This window comes from Betta splendens, chromosome 17 (genome assembly GCF_900634795.4).
Source record: "Betta splendens chromosome 17, fBetSpl5.4, whole genome shotgun sequence".
NCBI lineage: Eukaryota > Metazoa > Chordata > Actinopteri > Anabantiformes > Osphronemidae > Betta > Betta splendens.
In genome coordinates this window covers 13,891,758-13,909,999 of record NC_040897.2, presented here as the reverse complement: position 1 = coordinate 13,909,999, position 18,242 = coordinate 13,891,758, and the positions used below count along the sequence as shown (strand labels likewise).

General features: G+C 47.1%; 1 protein-coding gene across 5 annotated transcripts; it reads right to left on the bottom strand.

Moving 5' to 3' along the window:
- Positions 1–147: 147 nt before the first annotated feature.
- myo9b (myosin IXb) lies at positions 148–15,639 on the bottom strand. 5 transcript variants are annotated; one of them, XM_041068123.2, is made up of 41 exons: positions 15,327–15,639; positions 14,296–15,067; positions 12,022–12,116; positions 11,877–11,939; positions 11,704–11,803; positions 11,337–11,437; positions 10,416–10,539; positions 10,054–10,143; positions 9,712–9,828; positions 9,490–9,624; positions 9,114–9,229; positions 8,766–8,907; positions 8,375–8,564; positions 8,205–8,280; positions 7,903–7,989; positions 7,777–7,816; positions 7,507–7,629; positions 7,281–7,361; positions 7,063–7,173; positions 6,825–6,947; positions 6,540–6,689; positions 6,309–6,439; positions 5,883–6,233; positions 5,633–5,714; positions 5,275–5,472; positions 4,576–4,682; positions 4,407–4,486; positions 4,031–4,212; positions 3,841–3,948; positions 3,588–3,758; positions 3,471–3,503; positions 3,271–3,379; positions 3,089–3,159; positions 2,813–3,005; positions 2,538–2,666; positions 2,287–2,392; positions 2,088–2,219; positions 1,876–1,999; positions 1,580–1,677; positions 1,363–1,490; positions 148–1,273 (listed from the first exon to the last, which is right to left on the bottom strand). In XM_041068123.2, the coding sequence occupies exons 2-41, from the start codon at positions 15,064–15,066 to the stop codon at positions 1,041–1,043; spliced, it is 5,601 nt and encodes a 1,866-aa protein (XP_040924057.1). In that variant the 5' UTR covers position 15,067; positions 15,327–15,639; the 3' UTR covers positions 148–1,040. The 5 variants fall into 5 exon arrangements, with proteins under 5 accessions (XP_040924057.1, XP_055359699.1, XP_055359697.1 ...); XM_055503724.1 differs by having other exon boundaries at positions 5,883–6,230; XM_055503722.1 differs by having other exon boundaries at positions 15,453–15,639.
- Positions 15,640–18,242: the final 2,603 nt, after the last annotated feature.

Genomic DNA, 18,242 nt, shown 5'->3' with positions numbered 1-18,242 from the left:
TATAAAACGTCCACAAGGTTCATACTTCTGCAAACATAATTCACAAAAACACGTCACGCATAGCATGATATTCATATAAATAAACACTACCAAATATGCACAGGCTAAACGATTTTACGTATGTATTGATTTTAATATTGTAGTTGATAAAGTTAAAGCATTTTTTTATTTGAATTTGTAACAAATTTTTAAATGAAGCCAACAATTGCATCTTTTCAGTACAATGTCTATAAACCCAACAGTTTTCATAAGCTTTCTGTTATATACATGTTATTATCACCAATAGGCAACGCTAGAAGATAAGTATTTACACAAGTATTGAACAGAATCTTTCACAAAAACTGTCCCAGTAACAGTTTTTGCTTTATTGGTATTATGAAAGTGAATACATGTGTTATTGGCAGTAGCCTTAGAGAGACAAGCAAGCAAACGTCAGTGTGCTTGATTCTTACCCCAACGCAATATGAAGATGAAGAGCCTACATGTACAGCTAAAACGAAGTGGACTAAACTGAGCAGATTTGCAAAATAAAAGATAAGCGACAAAATGAAATGAAAATGTTTTCAGTCAATTAACGCAGAACATTTATGGCCTGTCATGAAAAATGCAACTTAACAGCCTCATATGCACAGATATGGATGAAGTTCCAACAAGCAACACAATATACAGTAATGTAGACCCACTTTATACAAAATAGACTCTTAATGTTTTTTTTTTCTACAAACAGTATGAACCCACATTGGTACCAGTGTTCAGAGTAGCATCCATTAATGACTAATGTAATAGTATCCTCAACTGCTCCCAGCATCATGTTTGTTTATAAAATGTGTATTTTACAAATGTGAAATATGTATAAAAACATCACATACAGTGTATCTGAAGGTCTGAGACATTATTATTGTTTCTTCAAATTTGACATAAAAGCCTTTAGAGGAACAGTTCACATGATGAAAGAGTTCACAGTTTTTTTTTTGCATGGCACAAATCTTCTGAGAGTATTCAAACTTTTCAAACTGTTAAAGCTTGGGTTAGGTTCGGCTTTAAACCTCATCCTCATCAATGTAAGGAATGTCAGGGTCAAGTCTCCCACTGAAACTCTCCCTAGTGCCCTGGTTGGTTTGAGAAGAGAGACCTTGTCTGTTCCTGGACTGTGCAACATCTGGCGTGATGTGGACATCTGTCTGAGCCCTGACACTTCGGACTGCCGGCATCGTGCCAGTAGCGTTATCCTGGCGCTCAGGTTCCTTGGTTGTTGGCTGCATGGCAGCCTTTCCTGGTACATGAAATGTAAGTTTACAGTGTTAATGTTATTTGATTCGAGCTTTGTAATACAAGGTGAAAATAGTTTACCTCCCTACTGACCTTCCCATCCCATGCTCCTCAGAATGTCCTCTAAACTATCAGAGTTTAATGATGACATCAGGATATCGCTGTCAAAGTTGTCAAAGTTGTCCTGCTCCAGATCAGGTAATCCAATCACCAAGTCAACCCTGGAAATAACAGAACACAGCGTTGATACTGACTACCAGGATGTTACAGACGCACTGACACTTTAACACTAATTTGACAATGAGCTCACTTTTCTTGCTTGATGGACTTGATTCTTTCAATCAGAGTTTTCTCCATTTCGTCGGCATCAGGCTCTGGGACGTGCAGCCCGGGTGGCCTCTCAACAACCTGCACAGGGATCACAGCAGTAATTGTCAGGCAATAAAGCAGGTTACTGAATCAAAACAGCAACTATGGAATGTGAGCTACTTCTCTAAAAACTATTTGTTTCAATAAAAAGTGACAGTAGTCCCTGATGCATTGCAATATTCATCTTTGCAATCTTACAGCAGGCTTTACATAAACAGGCCTAAAGGAGTTGCTCACCGTATTCTGTCTCCTCAGTTTGAGCTGATTGACAGCCAAAGCTTCTGCAAACTCCAGCTCGTTGATATTCTTCATCTTCTCTGTGTAGCGTCTCAACTGCTCACAGATCAGGGTTTCCACACACCTGCAGACAGAGTCGGGGCTAAATACACTCAGCTATTTGGAGTCAAGCATTCACACTTCATTTGTGTAAAAGAGGAATAACAGCTCACAGTGTTGTCCTGGGCACGTCCTTCATGCAAAGGAAGGGATCGTCGGAATCAGGAGTCCGCAGGATGCAGGGAGCAAACACGATAGCAAGAGCCTCTGGGGACATCTTGTTGTGCTCCTCTTCCTTCGCCACCCTGAAAAGCAAAGCGGTCAAGCTCCCGCAGGACATTTCTCACACAAGTAAAAAGGCAATCTTCCAACCTGACAAGGTGAAAGATGAGCCGCTCCAATGTGGCGTAATTAGCAGGTGGCAGTTCATCAATTTTTTGGTAAATAGCCTTTATTCTTTCCGCTTTCTCCGGCAGCTCTGGGAATGACACGACACAAAAAGCACAGATTTCACTGACAAGATACGTTTTCTATCTGTTTGACTTTGCCTGAGTGTGTAAATGTAAAAAAGCACAGACTTTACATAATAACCACACCGTTTTGTGCACTTAGCATTTACTCACCCACAGCATGAAGGAAGTCGCCGTAGCGGGAAAAGGTCATGAGCGGGTCAGGGAGCTCCCTGAGCCAGCGTTTAACCAGGCCTGTGATGGTGTGGATGGGATAGTTTTCTAAACACACATGCTCCGGATCTGAACACACAGCACACAGAGGAAACACAGCAAAAGAACAATGCAAAGTGATTTTTAAAACCCCCAAACTTCATTCATAGAAGCTGATATAAAGATAGATGATAAAAAGAATTATTTAAATTATTGAGTCTGAACCAGTTTCTTACCAGTATCCAGGACGTGCTGGAGTTCCTTTGCGCGACATGCAGAGCCCGATTTGCGATAGATCCCCTCGGTGTAGAGGCCGTTGAGCTCCACGTGAAACAGCAGCATCTCCATCACCTTGGGCACCGGGTTGGTGTCACTGATGAGCGCTGACACCTGCACTCCAAAGTAAAGGGAGCCCGACAAGCTGCCATTCTGTCCGTATTAGGGGGAGGTACACAAGAGTTACACATGTGGAAGTCACACAATGTGTTTTTTTTTCTTTTAATAGCCTTTACCTGTTTTGCACGTTTAGAGCAGTGCGTTTCGATTCTGTTCAGGCATTTCTTGTGACACACCAAATCACAGGCTAAATCAGAAACAAAAAAACAAAAAAAAAACAAACAGAGACGATCAGTGTTTTTGCAGCTTCTTGGTCTTTCTTTTTGAACGGTAACATCTTGTCGCTCCCTGAACCCACCGCTGCAGATGCAGGCTTTCTCCATTCCCCTGATGTGGGACGTACAAATATCACACGTCTGCACCACGTTCACCTGGTACGTGCTGAACGGATGATCCAGGAGATCGAGCTGTAGAGAAAGGTTGGACGCATCACACCACGTTTCACCACCAACATCCATTAGACATCCATAATGGTGCAGAGGAAGATATTCAGCTTACGCATTTACTGCCCTTCCTCTTCGTCTTAGTAGCCTGAGAAAAGCCAAAAGTGAGACATTCTGTTTGAGTGAGTCGAGCTGTATAAGTTAAGGAGCTGACTGAAACTCCGACATCTACCTTGGACGGTTCAGACTCCATTCGTTTCAGCTCTCCCCTGATGAAGCCATCCAGCACAGACTGAAACAGGTTGACCACCATCGGGACCTCCGCCTCCTGCTGAGCGCCTGCCAGCGTGCACACGGTGGTGTGGTAGCCCTTCATCAGATCCTTGTAGCCGATCTGGGGCTTCTGTTTGCCACAAAAGGCGCAAAATGTTTACGTCTCCTTATCCGTGCCTCTGCTTTGACATCCGTGCCGATGCTGAACTCACCTCCAGGGAGTACATGCCTTTGATGGTCTCCCTGAAGTCCTTGGTGGCTTGGAAGAAGATGTTCTCTGTTGGCGAGAGTTTTTTCATTCTTGTCTGCAGCTCATTCACCTAAAAAAAGAGTCAAGTTGAAATATTGCATATACTGGACTTTGGGCGAGCGTGTGAGAAAACCGCCCCTCTCCTCTCTCACCTGATTGCCGAGGAATTCGTCCAGGATTCGCAGCTCCTTGGGGTCTGTGATCACACGGTCCAGCGACGCATTTATATCCACCGCCCGTGTGGCTCGGCTGATCCGGATGGTGGGGTTTCGAGAGGCTTTGGGGTTTTGGTTTGGTGCGTAGTACGGGTGTGTATTGTACCTGGGCAGCGTGACTGAAGGTGTCACAAGGAGAGACTTGTAATCACAACCATGGAGTGTCTTTAATATTACAATCTGCATTGACTGACAGCCTCTAGATGGCAGTAAGTGAAACAAGTCAACTGCTAAACTGTGACCTCTACAACCAGCATCCAGTAAACAACGCCATACTCTTTAGTGAACTTGAGTATGCACAGTTTTGATTTACCGGTTTTATCCGAGGACTCATTGTTTGGTGTTTGGTGTTTGGCAGCTCGTTTCTTCAGGAACCTTCCGATAAACCAAATCCTGCACAGAAGAAGATTAAGAAATGTTGGCTTTGAACACCCAAAAATTCAAATACTTTTCTAATTATTGAGGAGGGAGGAGAGCGTTACCTCTCAGGCGTGGTCAAAGGTGAGTGGCTGGACTCGTGCTGTCCCAGGTCCTCAGACGAGGACCTGCTCGGAATGCAGAAGCCCATCCCATCGGGTTCTATTTGTATCTGTGACGGCATGAACGTGAACACTGTAACATCCGAAAAGACGCCTTCTCTGATGTGTCAATCAAAGACTCTTTTCCCAGCACGCTCCCCTGCAGCGGCCACACCCGTCTTCTCAAAGCTTCCCGCAGCCCCCCCCACCAGCAGACCCTCCAACCGTCAGCACGGTTCTAGTGTTCATCAGGTTTGCTTATCATGCAAAGCTGAACTTGCCGCCTTTTAATACTTTTGCATTTAAACTCGTGACTGTTTCTACAGAATCCTGACATTTCCTACAGTAAATAGTAATTTAATGTGTGATTATTTGTGATGTTGTTACGATGGACATGGTTTTGACCAGTACACGCTGCCAGGGAGAATCGCAAAGCCAACATTTAATAATTTAAACAAAATCTACTTTTGAACGGACGAACCCATTAGTGACCAAGAACAAAAGCAATGACCACACGCCAGACCTGCGGACTAACAAGCAGCAATGAGCTTTGGGAACCTGTACTTTTTGTTCCACCACAATGCAACCTGGGATTTATTTGGGACACATGCAAGGCTTGCATGCAGAGGAGAGTTGTCGCCAATATATCCCTTCGGTCAGTACCTTGACCCGGGATTCTAGGTCCAGATCGGCGGCCAGACTGGCCGAGATCTTCTGGTTGGGCTCAAGGGGGCTGTCTGGAGGCAGCGGAAAGTTCCACCACTCATCCTCCTCAGACAGCCTCCAGTTAAACATCAAATGGCTGCGGGTGTTGGCCAAGTGGCGCTTGCGCTTGGGATGGTTGCTCGGACGCACTGTGACCTAATTGGGTCAGGAAAGGTGATAAGGCACAAACTGGGAGGCCTCTCTGAAAACCCAAACCTAACATCGGCACTGTGCAATGACTAGGTGAAATGCAAAGGGACAGACTGGTTAAACGCTGTAGTTCTAAACGCGCGGTTTTAAATGATAACAACATTACCTCACTGGTAGAAGAGGAGATATCAGAACCTGAGGAGTGGACGTGGGACATGTCATCAACTGAAAACGACTTCATTTTGAGGCTGTTTTGCAGAGAGAAATATGAGAGGAGCTGTCGATTAGTGTAGGGATAAAATAAAACTCTGAAATAGCATCAAATGTATATTTTAGGAAGAAGTTGATGACACATATTGGAGTTAAAACACATTTCTAAAAATTTCCTAATGAAGAGTCTAAGAACTGAAACTTACGAAATGTCTTTTGCACTGTATCGTCCCCTGAATAGTTCGGGGACTGATTCCCCTCTCTGGTCCTCACTGTACCGCTCCTTCCACCTCTCGCGCTTCTCCTTCATGTCCCCAGGGTCTTTGCTGGAGCGCTGGAGGGAGCTGCTCTTTGTGAGGCTGGAGGAGCGGTTGTCAGAGGCAAGCGTGGTGTCCTCTGGGACGGAGAAGGGTCTATTGAGCAGAGCGAGGGGGGCTCTGCCCTCCTGCCCGTCCCTCTGCGGCTGCACGGACTGGCCATCGTCCGGGTCTGGCTGCTGAGTCCTGTTGGGGCTCTGCTCCACTTTGTTCTGCTTTGGTAGCGTTTTAGTCGAGCTGCTTTGAAAAGAAGACAATCAGACCGGACTCACTTACATAAATAGAGTATCAGTGTAAATAGAGGGGTTTGGATACCTGTCTTGTCCGAGTTTGGCCGCCTCCTCCTGCTCACGGTGCTCCTTTAACCTCTTCTGAGAGCTCCTCCACGCCGTCTGGATCACTGTAGCAGCTCGGTTCTCAAACAGGTAAAACTCACGCCAGTTTCTCTGAAAAGCCAGGAGTCTTAACATCAGTTTTTTGCTTCCAGACTAGTCTACATTAAACAAGCTAAAGGTGAAAAGCCTGTGTCTTGTGACTTGACGTCACCTCCATGATCCTCCTGGCATCTCTGCTTTGCAGATAGTGGATCCTCAACAGAACGGAGCGGATCCAGCGCTGCAGCGTGATGATGTGTCGCATCACTTCTCTGTTAAGCGTATCTTGAAGCAGCTGCCTTTCCTTTTCTTTGAGGAACACCTGAGCAGACGGAAACAGACAGACACATGGGTAACGCAGTACGCATGGGTGACGTTATTGCCAGTTTCATTCAGATTATAATATATGATGAGCATCAGTTATTAACATCATATTAATGTGGGTTTAACTTCGTACCTTGCTTTTGCCTATTTGATAGGTGCTCTTATCCAGCTCCATCCCCTCAAGTAGATAAGTTATGCTTTCCTGGGTTGCAGGGCATCCTTTAGGAAGCAGCATCCTGAATTTCTCAGCAAATTCCTGTACCCAACAGAAAAGTATCAAAACTGCTAATTAATTTGGTTTTCAGATAAAAGTCATGTATTATTAATCCATTTCAGAGCAAAGTTGAAGCTCTAAACAGTTCTAATGTTACCTTAAATGTGTACTTTGCACTGTAGCCAGACTTCTGAACTTCAACCATCTGCACTATGCCCATATACCTGATTTGATGGAGCACCAGATCTTCATCAAACTGCAGCTCCTCCTATGAAAACAAAATATTCCCCCAAGTGATGAACTGTGCTGACCAGCCTATATATAATATAAAGTATGTTTACTAGCTTGATTGAAGAGATCTGAATGTGGTTTTACCTTTTTAGAATTGGAGCGCACACAGAAAATGAGGAAAGGCTCTGCTTTTTCAATGGTCTCCATCAGCATTTGCACTGAGGCCTGTGTGAGACATCATGTGAAACTGTGAGGGTCTTTTATTCTATCAGCAAATCAAAGCGAGCAGCAACTGGATGAATCCTCCTAAGACACAGGGTTTATGTTGGATATCAGGAAAGACAGAAGCAGTAGAGTTCATTAGAGGAACCTGAAAGCGAGCGCTCATCGTGAGGGGCTTTGTCCTCAGGTGAGGGTGGAAGGTGGATTTGCTGGTTCGGTCGTGTGCAGTGAGACTGACAACGTGCTGGAGTGAGCGCACGTTCATGAGGTTCTGTTTGACAAAAAATGAAGAAGACCATGACTTTTCTGACAGACAACACTAAAAAAGGACCTGTAGTAACAGATGAACGATAAACAGATGAAGTCAATGTCTGATCTAACAAACAGTTGAAACAGGAGCTCATTACTAACATTTTACCTTTGGAATGACTTGCTTCTTTCGACTGCCTCTGTTTTTCCTGAAAAAAAAAATATAGATGCATAAGTAAATCAAATAATTAATTAGACACAACAAGGCTCTATATAACAAATGATGCTTACTTACTTTCTCATTTCAAAAGTGGCAAAGATGTCTTCAAACACTTCCAGTGGATTTTCATCAGCGTTATCAAATGAAAAATCCAGATTTACACTGTAATTGTAAAAGTCAGAATATTTATTCAAACTTTACAAGCAGTAAAATTTCTATTCCAATTCCAGTTCCTATTTTTTACATAAAGGAAAGTAAGTCCTTTTTTTATCGATTGCAATTTTACATTAAGGAAGGTGCTTTAAGGGCAACACCTGCATCATTTTGTTTATAAAAAAACTCAAAATCAAGCCAAAGACTGCTGGCGGTGTGTTTACCTGGACAGTCTGTCTACAGCGCTGCTTCTGTGTCTCGTTTCGCTGAGGGATTTGAGGGATTTTCGCCTGACAACGACTGTAACAAAAGTACAATAACCACCGGAGCACTGACAAAGAAACAAGTGTTATTTCGCCTCTGGTGGTGGCTGTTAATGAGTAAAACTACACACGTGACTGCGCTCGCTGGCGTCCCATCATCTTAAAAACCGAGACGATGCGGATGGTGGCTCGCAGAATTCCCCATCTGAACAGCATGATGGGATTGGATGCGATGAGGTGACGCAGGAAGGCTCGATCGCTGCTCCGCAGCAGTGAGACCACCTCAGGGCGCATGTGCTCCGTGTTTTTCTCTCTAAAATCCTGATGGACAAGAGCAATCTGTGTAAGACTGGGATACTTTCCATTATAGCTCGAAATAAACAGTGTGAGGGCTTAAACACTGCATAAATTAAATTAGAGATATTTTACTGTAGCTGGCTGTGAATTCTACTTCAAATCACATACATGGCACCAAACATGGTAAACTCCAGATTTTAAACTGGTTTTGTGAGAATGCTCCACCTTGATGTCATAATAAACCCTCCCAGCAAAGTGCTGAATGCCAAAAGTCAGCCTTCTGATGGGGGAGAGTACAAAGCATTTGTTGTCCTGATGGTGCTGTGTCAACTTGTCCAACAGGGTTTCATCTGTGGTCTGACAGACACTGAAGAGACACAAAGGGAGATAAACATGTATCAGACCATTTTGTTCCCCCGCTATCTGTAGATGCAAGTGTTCATTATCTTATTTATATCACAGACGGGGAAGCTGGTTCATACCCAGGGATTTCTCACAAGCTCTTAGTCATATAAAGTGACCTTAAATCTCTGGTGAGGTGTGAATCATACTGGGTCACACGTCAGCGTCTACCTTCTCTCCAGCAGGTCAAACAGTCCTGTTGGTTTCCCGCTGATCAGCTCTATGCAGCCACTGTTGTCAGTGTAGTTGATGTTTTGCCAAGTGATGCCCTCTGACGCATACTCCTCCTAGAGTGGTTTTAGAATCACAAGTCCATCATCAGATTCCACCGGTGTGTGGACGTACAGTAACAGTAACATGTATAGTACAGTATATAGTACAGACACGGCAAACAGAGCAGCAGAGCAAAACACAAAGACAAGCTGTGTCCCAGGGTCACACTGTAAACTACTTTGCATGCACCGAGGGAAATAAGGGCAGGGCACACAAGAGCCAGTTATGAATGTAAATGAGATAAAAGGGACATTTTTGGCTGCAAGTACTGAACCTGATCAAGCTTGAAGATGATCTGGGTGACGTAATGCTGGAGCTTTTCATTGGCGTAGTTGATGCAGAGCTGCTCTAAGCTGTTCGTCTGTAGGTTCTCGAATCCAAATAAGTCCAAGACACCAATGGACAAACACTACAAACAAGAACATTCATGATAAAAATGTATGATATGAATTCATTTCATTACTGAGCGTTATTTTGTAACCCAACAGCTACTTACAGAGACAGACTCCTCCATGTCCCGTCTATTGAGCAATGTATGGTTGATGTGAAGGACGATCCAGTCAAAGAGCGCGCCGTACAGAGACTTGGCCATGGAGTCGCGTATTTTGAAAGCCTGTTTGCAGAGAAACATTAAATGAAAAGCAAATCTGAAAAAATGCAATTTAGGTCAATGGGAAATAAAAGAAATAATTACAATCAAATGCATTTTACACAACTTAAAAACAACAATTTGACTTTAACACAAAAATTATATATTTTTTTCCCCCAAACTACTCGATAGGATCAGTCAATATGTGGGGTTTACTGGTTTAAAGATTAAACCTGAGGGACATTGTACCTGCTGGAGTGTGTACGGTGAAACTACGGTGGCCTTGGTGGTCACTGTTGTCCTCTTAGTCAAAGCTTTCACTAGATTTTCCTGTTTCACCTGCAGATTTAAAAAAAATCACGTTGGAACAACTCAACTACAGTAATATATAAATACTAATTAAATACTAATGAGTGCACTTGACAAACAGAACAGGTTGAAACAGGTGTGATGGGAAACAATACAAAGTTATTTTAGGTCGAGCGATGAGTGTTTTCTTTAGCAGCTCAGCGGTCTTTGTGGAAGGGTTTAGCTGAGCCGTCCTGCTGTAGATGATGAACTCCAGTGAGGCTTTGTCATTGTGTAGTGGAATCCATCATTCCGGGCCGTACCTTGAGCAGGTCACACAGTGTGGACAGGACGTCTGCAGGTCCAACCTCCAGGTCCTGACTGTGCTCTGACGCCGTGTAGGTCACGTTGCCCAGCAGCAGGATGGAGGAGAGGATGGAAAATATGCTGCAAGGCACAAAGTCACATGCAAGAACTGCGTGTAGTGTCATAACACACTAGAGCACCTCAGGTTTAAGAAAAACAGGTTTGGACTGAACCAAATAAGCCGTTTCACCAGAGTTTGGGACACGATGACAGACGTTAGAAACGACGTCTTACTGACGAGGATGACAGTGTGTCATTGATAGTAACAGTGTTTCCTGTAACATTTCAGTATCAGCCAAGTGAACTGTGCACCCAGGTCAAGCACAGTCAGGTTCGTCCACTGTATAAACACAACAGCGCTGTGAAAACGGTGACGTGGTCAATTAAAGGTCCTGCTTCTTGACTCTGCTCTCTGTGGCTTTATTCACCAGCACGGTTCTGCGGGAGCTGCCAGGCGTTTGCTGCATTTTTCTCCCGCCTCGCTTGACAAGCTCCGACCTGTTACCGCCGCCGCCGCTCCGAGCTGAGACGCGCCACTTTGCTTACGCGAGCGGCCGGTGAGTTTGGGTTTCTAAACGCGGCGACTCAGACGTTTTGTGAGGCGCTGAGACAACAAACGCTGGTCTCAGCGTTTCCTCACACTCCTACAAAGACAGCTTTGTTGTCAGACCATCGTGAGCCTCAGGCTACTCCTCAATGCGTCCTTGAGCTGAGACGTCAGTCAGTCTGAGGGCTTTCGCATGGAGACATAGGGCGACTAATTAACATCCGTGCATGTTTTAGACTCGGGAGACTCAGTCAAGCACAGACTCCACCACTGGGTCTGGGTCAGAGACATGTACAGCGTGTGTGATGGTCATTACTGCAGCAGGACATACTGTTTCTTGGTGGAAGGCAGGAATCCAACCATCTCCATGGCCTGATGGAGCCGTTTGTAATCATGGCCCAGTTTGTCCTCATCGTCGAAGCAAAGATCCTTCTGCAACAGAAGAATGAGTTAATACAGCTGGTTACACATTAATGAACTAATCTGGCACGTGGAGGTGGAATCTGTTGGCAGCTGGTCAGTATTGATGTGACAGAACATGCTGGAGCTTGTCAGTGACTTCGAGGAAAAGCAGGTGCACTCAGAGCCTGAGAGCAGCAAGCGTGTGTTTATTTCCTACAAGTGGGTCTGTTCATCCTCAGGTTTCCTCCCGTTCCTGGACTCTTTCACTGCTGTGAAAGCGCAGGGATCCGCGGTACCTGCTTGAGGTAGAGATAGTCCTGTGGCCTGAGGAGATGAAAGTCCTCCTGCTCGTCTATGGACGCACCAGCCAGCAGGTAGTAGAACACGTGGAAGTTCCTGCAGGTCAGAGGTCACAGAGGCGTTACACAGGTGAGGCGGCGCAAACAGGCCGCCATGCGAGAACGCGTACCTTTCATTCTTATTCTTGGACACCAGGCGGCACTTTTCCAGCAGGTACTTCTCAATAACCGCCCTGCAGGAGAAACACGGGCTATAAATGCCAGTCAAGTGTTAAGATATGAGCTAAACGCGATCAAGGAACAATGGGGCTTCACCCTCTGATGACGCCGCTCTCCAGGAAGTTGAGCTGGACGAACCTCCCAAAGCGACTGGAGTTGTTGTTCTCGGCGGTCCTGGCGTTGCCGAAGGCCTGGTCGAGAGGAGTTCAAACCACTGTTCAATAAACGCTTGTCCCCCTCGACTGCACTCGCACCAACGCGACATAAACATGGTCAATGATTAATGCAAACGGAGCCATCGGCAGTTTTGACAGAATTCAGGCGTTGCAGGAAATGAATGATCGCTGCGCATCAGCCCGTTTCCCACGGGCGCTTCACCGAGGGTCGTGTCTTGACAAGCCGCCGCTCAGCCCACGCGGCAGGTCCTGTGTGTTTATCGCTCATTGGCAGCGGCGCTGCAACAGTTACTGGCTGGAATGCACGCGGTAGAGAGGGATCTGTCAAACACGGCCTTTCAGTTTCACCGGGGTCAATGAAAGACCAGCGTCAGGGAGCGGGACCTTCCTTCAAGGTTTCCCATGATGCACTCTGCTCCCCCCACCATGAACATGCATCTGGCCATTCACATGACTTCCAACTAAACATGGACCACAATATAATATACTCCAAGACTCCTCCACCTCAGAGGCACTACTTTGTATGAGGTGTGAGCCTTTTATTGAACGGGGGGTGGGTTCCTGAAATAACGCACCTGAACAAAAGAAGAGGAGTGAAAGAAAGCGCGAGCCTGTGGATTTACGGCCCTGTGATGAACTGGCTCGCCTGCACACCTGCCTGAACCTGTTCCAACGCGTTCCTGCTGCTCTTCTCCCTCTGGTGCTCCCTCACAGACAACGCCCTGCGCGTTCCAGCCTCGACACCCGGCGCCGGCACCCTCCCTCCCTCCGAGGACCCCCCCCTTTCTCATTTTAAACAGACTCCATACTTTGAGGAAGACATTTAAAGACAAGGAAGGAGAAAAGAAAAGGAAGTCGTGCGTTTGTTTTCCAGTAAACAAGAAAACTGGGTGTGAGAAGGCGAAACCCAGATAAACAGGGTTGTTTCTAGAGAGGCCACTTCTCAGGGATTCCTGGCTGAGCTCCATGTAAATGGAGATAGAGCTGCTCCGGTTGGGCCCGAGGCCTCTCGTTGGGCTGAACGGAGGGAGGGTGCGGGTCGGGCGCTGTGTGACGCGGGGGAGGCCCCCCAGGGAGCGCGTGAGGAGGCGGGACCGCCGACACGCTTTGCTCAAAGGCTGGGTCGGCGCGTTCGTGCTCGTACTTGCACACGGATCGGCACCTTCACAGACGTTTCACAGACGCTGGGAGCGGCAACGCAAACCGACGGGAGACGGGAACCCCGCGATTTGACAGAAGTGAAACGAGCTAATGTTTTACTTCCCACTTAAGAGGAAAAACACTCATGCGTAAAATGTTTCCCAGAAAACTGACACTGGGTCTTTCTATAAAAACCATTTGACCTAAATTCCCCTCACATCATTCGCATTAGCATTTCTAAAGATGTCTCATGTGTATAACAATGATTTTGCCATGAATCCAAGGTCAGGATTGGTTCAAACGGCAGCAGATGGACATGATGGGCCTTTTATATCAGAGAGACGATGATCCAGAGACACCAGCATCCTCCAAACCATTTACTGCATGAAGTGTTGGTTCCGAGTGGGAGTCTTTACAGCTGTTACTGTGTCTAATTTACTGCCACGGAGTCAAATCTGATCCTACAGTATCATCAGATGAGCCAAATGCTGAGCGGATAAAAACGCTGATTTTATGAAGCGGTTCACTTTTTAAGCCGGGTCCAGAGTCTATGAATAACTCATCGAAAATGAAGCTTCAGCAATTATTATAGCGCAAATCCAATTTTAGCAAATGTTGCAGCCTTTTAAAAGTTTCTACTGTATTTTAGAAATGTGTGATATTTGAAGTCGCTTGAACCTTCATTCATCTTTGCTATAACATCCCAAACACTGAACTATTGCCAACTATGCCAAGTTCATGACTCAACCCTTCCATGCTGCAACATGGGCTCATCTGAACACAGAACGCACTGGTCTTTCAGTTCCCCCTGAGAATGAGTTGAAACCAGAGAGCTGGGCAGCATTTCCTCCCAGGATTAACAGCTAGCATTTATGGCTGATAACGATTATGAGCTCATGGTTTCATCGCGGCCGCTTCACACAGGCACCGAGGGCCCGTTGGTCCAGGACACGGAGCGACGGCTCGTTTCTGATCGCTTTCAGGCGCGCACGCGCACACAACACAGTGGAGCCGGTGTGTGGGAACCCTGAAGGTCCGCTTGCCGGTGACCCACCTCGAGCACCAGGCCGGCGCCGAGCACGGTCCGCTCCAGCCCACTGGAGCAGGTCTTCTGGCTGAGCGCGGTCAGGCAGTGGATGAGGAAACCGCTGCTCTCCGTCTTCCCGGACCCGCTCTCTCCCGACATGACGATGCACTGGTCCGCCTGCCGGCTCAGCATGGCGCGATAGGCCGCCTCGGCGACGGCGAAGACGTGGGGGCTCAGTTTGCCCAGCGGCTGGTTCTCGTACATCTTCACGTACTTGGGGTTGTAGTAGTCGGGCAGGAACTTGTAGGGGTTGACGGCGAGCAGGATGTTTCTGGTGTAGGTGTATATTTTGAGGCGGTCGAACCGCCGGTGCAGAACCTGCAGGACGTTCTCCTCGGTCACAGCCGCGAGGTCGCAGAGGTCGTCGTCCCGCTCGCGGGCGCCCTCGTCTCCGCTGCTGACCTGCTGCTCATGCAGGACGAAGTAGTGGCCGCGGCTCGGCGGGTGCCACCGCTGCAGCTCCGCGGGCCACAGCAGCACCCGCTGCAGCGGGCGGTCCCGGGCCTCCAGCGGCCTCGCGTCCCGGCCGCTCCGCCGGACCTCCAGCAGGCTGTACGCCCGGCCCGGCTCCAGGCCCATGGCGGACACGGCGTTGCCGATGACGGTGCGCGTCGAGTCCGCGGCGCCGATCTGCAGGAGGCAGCTGGCAGAGGCGTCCTGCAGGAGCCTGGAGTAGATCTGCACAACGCAGGCCGGTCCATCCTGCTCAGGGTCCCGGGCTCCGCTGGTGCTGCTCATCCTGGAACAGGAGAACAGCCTGGATCACGGCTCCAGCTCTACCTTCACACAGGTAAGTGTAGAAACAGCTGACTCTTATGAATAGAAGATCAGAAGTCCCAGCGGCCAATGCCCCTATTTCCACTCACAGCGTCAACACGTAAAAACAGTAACAACCACAACCCGTATTTCCTTTAGCCTCAATCCCACACGAGCAACGAATGTCAAACTGGAGCAAACGACGGGGCCAAAAAGCGCCCATCGGGCCGTGCGGGTCTCACCTGTGGAGAAAAAGCGAGTCATGTCCTCTGTGAAAAGCCCAGAGGCTCCTGACAGCGCGGAGCGGAGGCGGAGAGAGCGGCTGCGGCCAGGAACTCCAGGAACCCCCCCCAAAAGTGAATATTCACCTGAGCGACGCGACAAGGTGCGCCCGGAAACCGCTCCAGCCCCCGGTTCGAACCCCCACGCGACGCGGCGTCGGCGTCTCCCCGTCAAATCACTGTGTGGCACTGGAGTTAGCGCTTAGCGCGTGCTCCGCGACGTCCCGGACGAAAACTTTGCCAGACTTCACTTCCTTGATTCCTCCACGCGCGCTGCACGCGCACCCGTCCACGCGCCCGGAATAAATAAAGACTTAGAAGACTCGGTCTCTGATCGAAAGCCGTTTAACCAAGATAAGACGAAACTGCTTAAAAAACAAACAAACGCTACATTAATTTTTACACAAAAAATAATAATAATAATAGTAAAACGTAACAGAAAGCGACACAACTGAACATTTTTATTGACCTCGTTATTGCTGTTCTGTGAAATTTGAGCGCCCTCGTGTGGACGATTAGTGCGTTAACAACAACTCACTCAGGCAGATACAATAGACGTCCGAGCCTGAACTTCAACCCGTTACCGAGTCAGTGTGAAGTAGAACGGTTATAAAAAATATAGCTACGAAGACACAAAAAAACATTAAAACAAAGACACTATGTCTCATGTCATATAATATAAAAACTGGATCAAGGCACTAATACGCAGATGTGGCCCAATGCCCCAAGATCATTAAATACACAATGAAACAGTGTAATGCTTTGGATTTAGAACAGAACGTGCAGAACACAGTAGAATAAAGTCGTATAAAATAGGCCTTTACATGTTTACAGTAAATAACTGTAACCATGTTGTACTGTAACGGGGGAGTTTGCATTACCTGACTATACATTATCATAATTGGGTCTTCACACGGAATGTTTTATTTTATTTTGGGGTTTTTTGAGCTGTTAGATACAATACAACATTTATTTGTTATCCCGCAATGTGCTGAATTGGCAGCATGTCTCAGTGTTTGGTTGCTTTTCATCTCACCTGCACAAACAAACATCTTTGTTTATCTTTGTTCGCTGTGAGACAGCAACAAAGTGCTTAGAGCGGCAAAAAAACACCAGAGTCTCGTTCATACTTGAGTTTGTGCTCAAAAAAGACAAACAGTAGAAAAAGTTGAACTGTGCCTTTATGTGCAGATCAATCTCTTACGTGATAAATTATGTAAATTATTCAGGTTTAAGCATGAAACTGCAGAAATCAGCACAACAAATGATAAATGATACCATGGTTATGTTCATTGTGTTCCAACTAATAAAGTTTTGTATGAAGTCTACAAGTCTGCAGCTATTTAATTATTGCGTCCACATGATGATTCTACACAGAGAAAAGCGATTCTTCCAACATCTGAGCACATCCAAAATCAATAGCATGTCCTATGAAGACGGGCTTTGCGTATGCTGTGCAGCTCCTGTCCGCTCAGGTGTGTAATGACTGCAGGGGTGTTGAGGTGGCGTGTCCCAATTTGGTGAGGAGGCTCGCCGACACACTGACAGCTTATTATGGTGTGAGGAATGAAGAGAGGCACCGTAAAGTGTTACTCAGCACAAATCAGCTGCTGCTGATAATGGCTCTGTGCAGAAGCAGCCACGGTCGCCCACACAGGAGGACACACATGCACACGCACGCACGCACACACACACGCACGCACGCACGCACGCGCGCACACACACGCACACACACAGACGCACATCACCGCTTAATGTCCAAACTACAGATTCATCGCTCCTGGTAAAACACGGCCGCGGCTGCAGGGCTGTGATAAACACGCTGGTGGCTCCTCGTATCATTTTAACAGGGGGCGATGATGATGATGATGATGATGACGGTGATGGGCTTGTTAGCGCTAATGGTGTCTTATTAGGTTCCACTCTTGTTCCTGCTGGACTGAGCCAGTTCTGCAGAGACACACTGAATCCAGTTCAGTAGGCACACGAGTGCACAACCCCCAAAACGCCTCATTATCGCGCCGTCAGAGTGAGTGACAGCACAAAAACTGAAGTTATGGATCTATTTTAAAAGCTGCAGAGCAAAGAGAGGTTCGGATTTGAGACTGTAATGGCTGAAACCATGACCTTTATGCGTTTGGGTGATTCTTATCGCTAACATTGAGAGAAGGCGTGTTGAAGTGATTCATTACTGCACGTGGGTCACGTCTCAGCCTAACGGCAGCATCTGCGCTTCGCTGCCCTTCCTTCTCCTCCTTCATGGAGGCCCATAAATCAGCTGCTCGTGTGTCCAGGCATGCTCAGCATTCCTCCCGGCTCCACGGCCCAGGTGGGCCCGTCCGTCCGGGTTCTGGTCCCACCTCTCTGGCTCCAGGTGTGCGGGCGGCTGGCGCTTTCTAGGCCGACACTGAACTTAGCCACTGTGAACAAGTCTCGTTCGGTTCAATGCTCGCCAATGAGCTAAGTTCTGCATCTTCAGAAAAGTCGACCCGGAGCGGCGGGATCCGAACCCGCAAGTCGTCCTGCAAACAACAGCTCTTTAAAGAAAAGAGAAGGAGAGGCAGCAACACATTACTGTATATTACTACGTTACCTGCTGCGTGCTCAGAGCTTGAAAGGAGTCAAATGAGAGTTAATAACACATGTTCAAACCTGCTGTAGGTCCAAACCTTTGCCCATCAGGGAGAAGTGTCCCACATGGGAAACAGAACCACCTTCATCACGTGCGTCCACTTCTCACCCTCATAGTCTTTTCTCATTCTGATGCAAGCGTCACACTCCCCGGTTCCGTCTCTGGAGGTATTCACGAGACAATTCAACTTTTCATCCTCCCCTTTGAAACTCTGCTCTCGAGAAAACAGCCAAAAACCCTTGGAT

What these genes read in the sequence shown, in the direction of transcription:
- myo9b (XM_041068123.2), bottom strand. Translation starts at nt 15,066, where the DNA reads ATGAGCAGCACCAGCGGAGCCCGGGACCCTGAGCAGGATGGACCGGCC. An exon ending in GTGCAAAGTACACATTTAAG is followed by an intron (nt 6,948 to 7,062) that starts GTAACATTAGAA and finishes TGTTGGGTACAG; the next exon opens with GAATTTGCTGAGAAATTCAG. An exon ending in TGGAGTCTGAACCGTCCAAG is followed by an intron (nt 3,504 to 3,587) that starts GTAGATGTCGGA and finishes GGCTTTTCTCAG; the next exon opens with GCTACTAAGACGAAGAGGAA.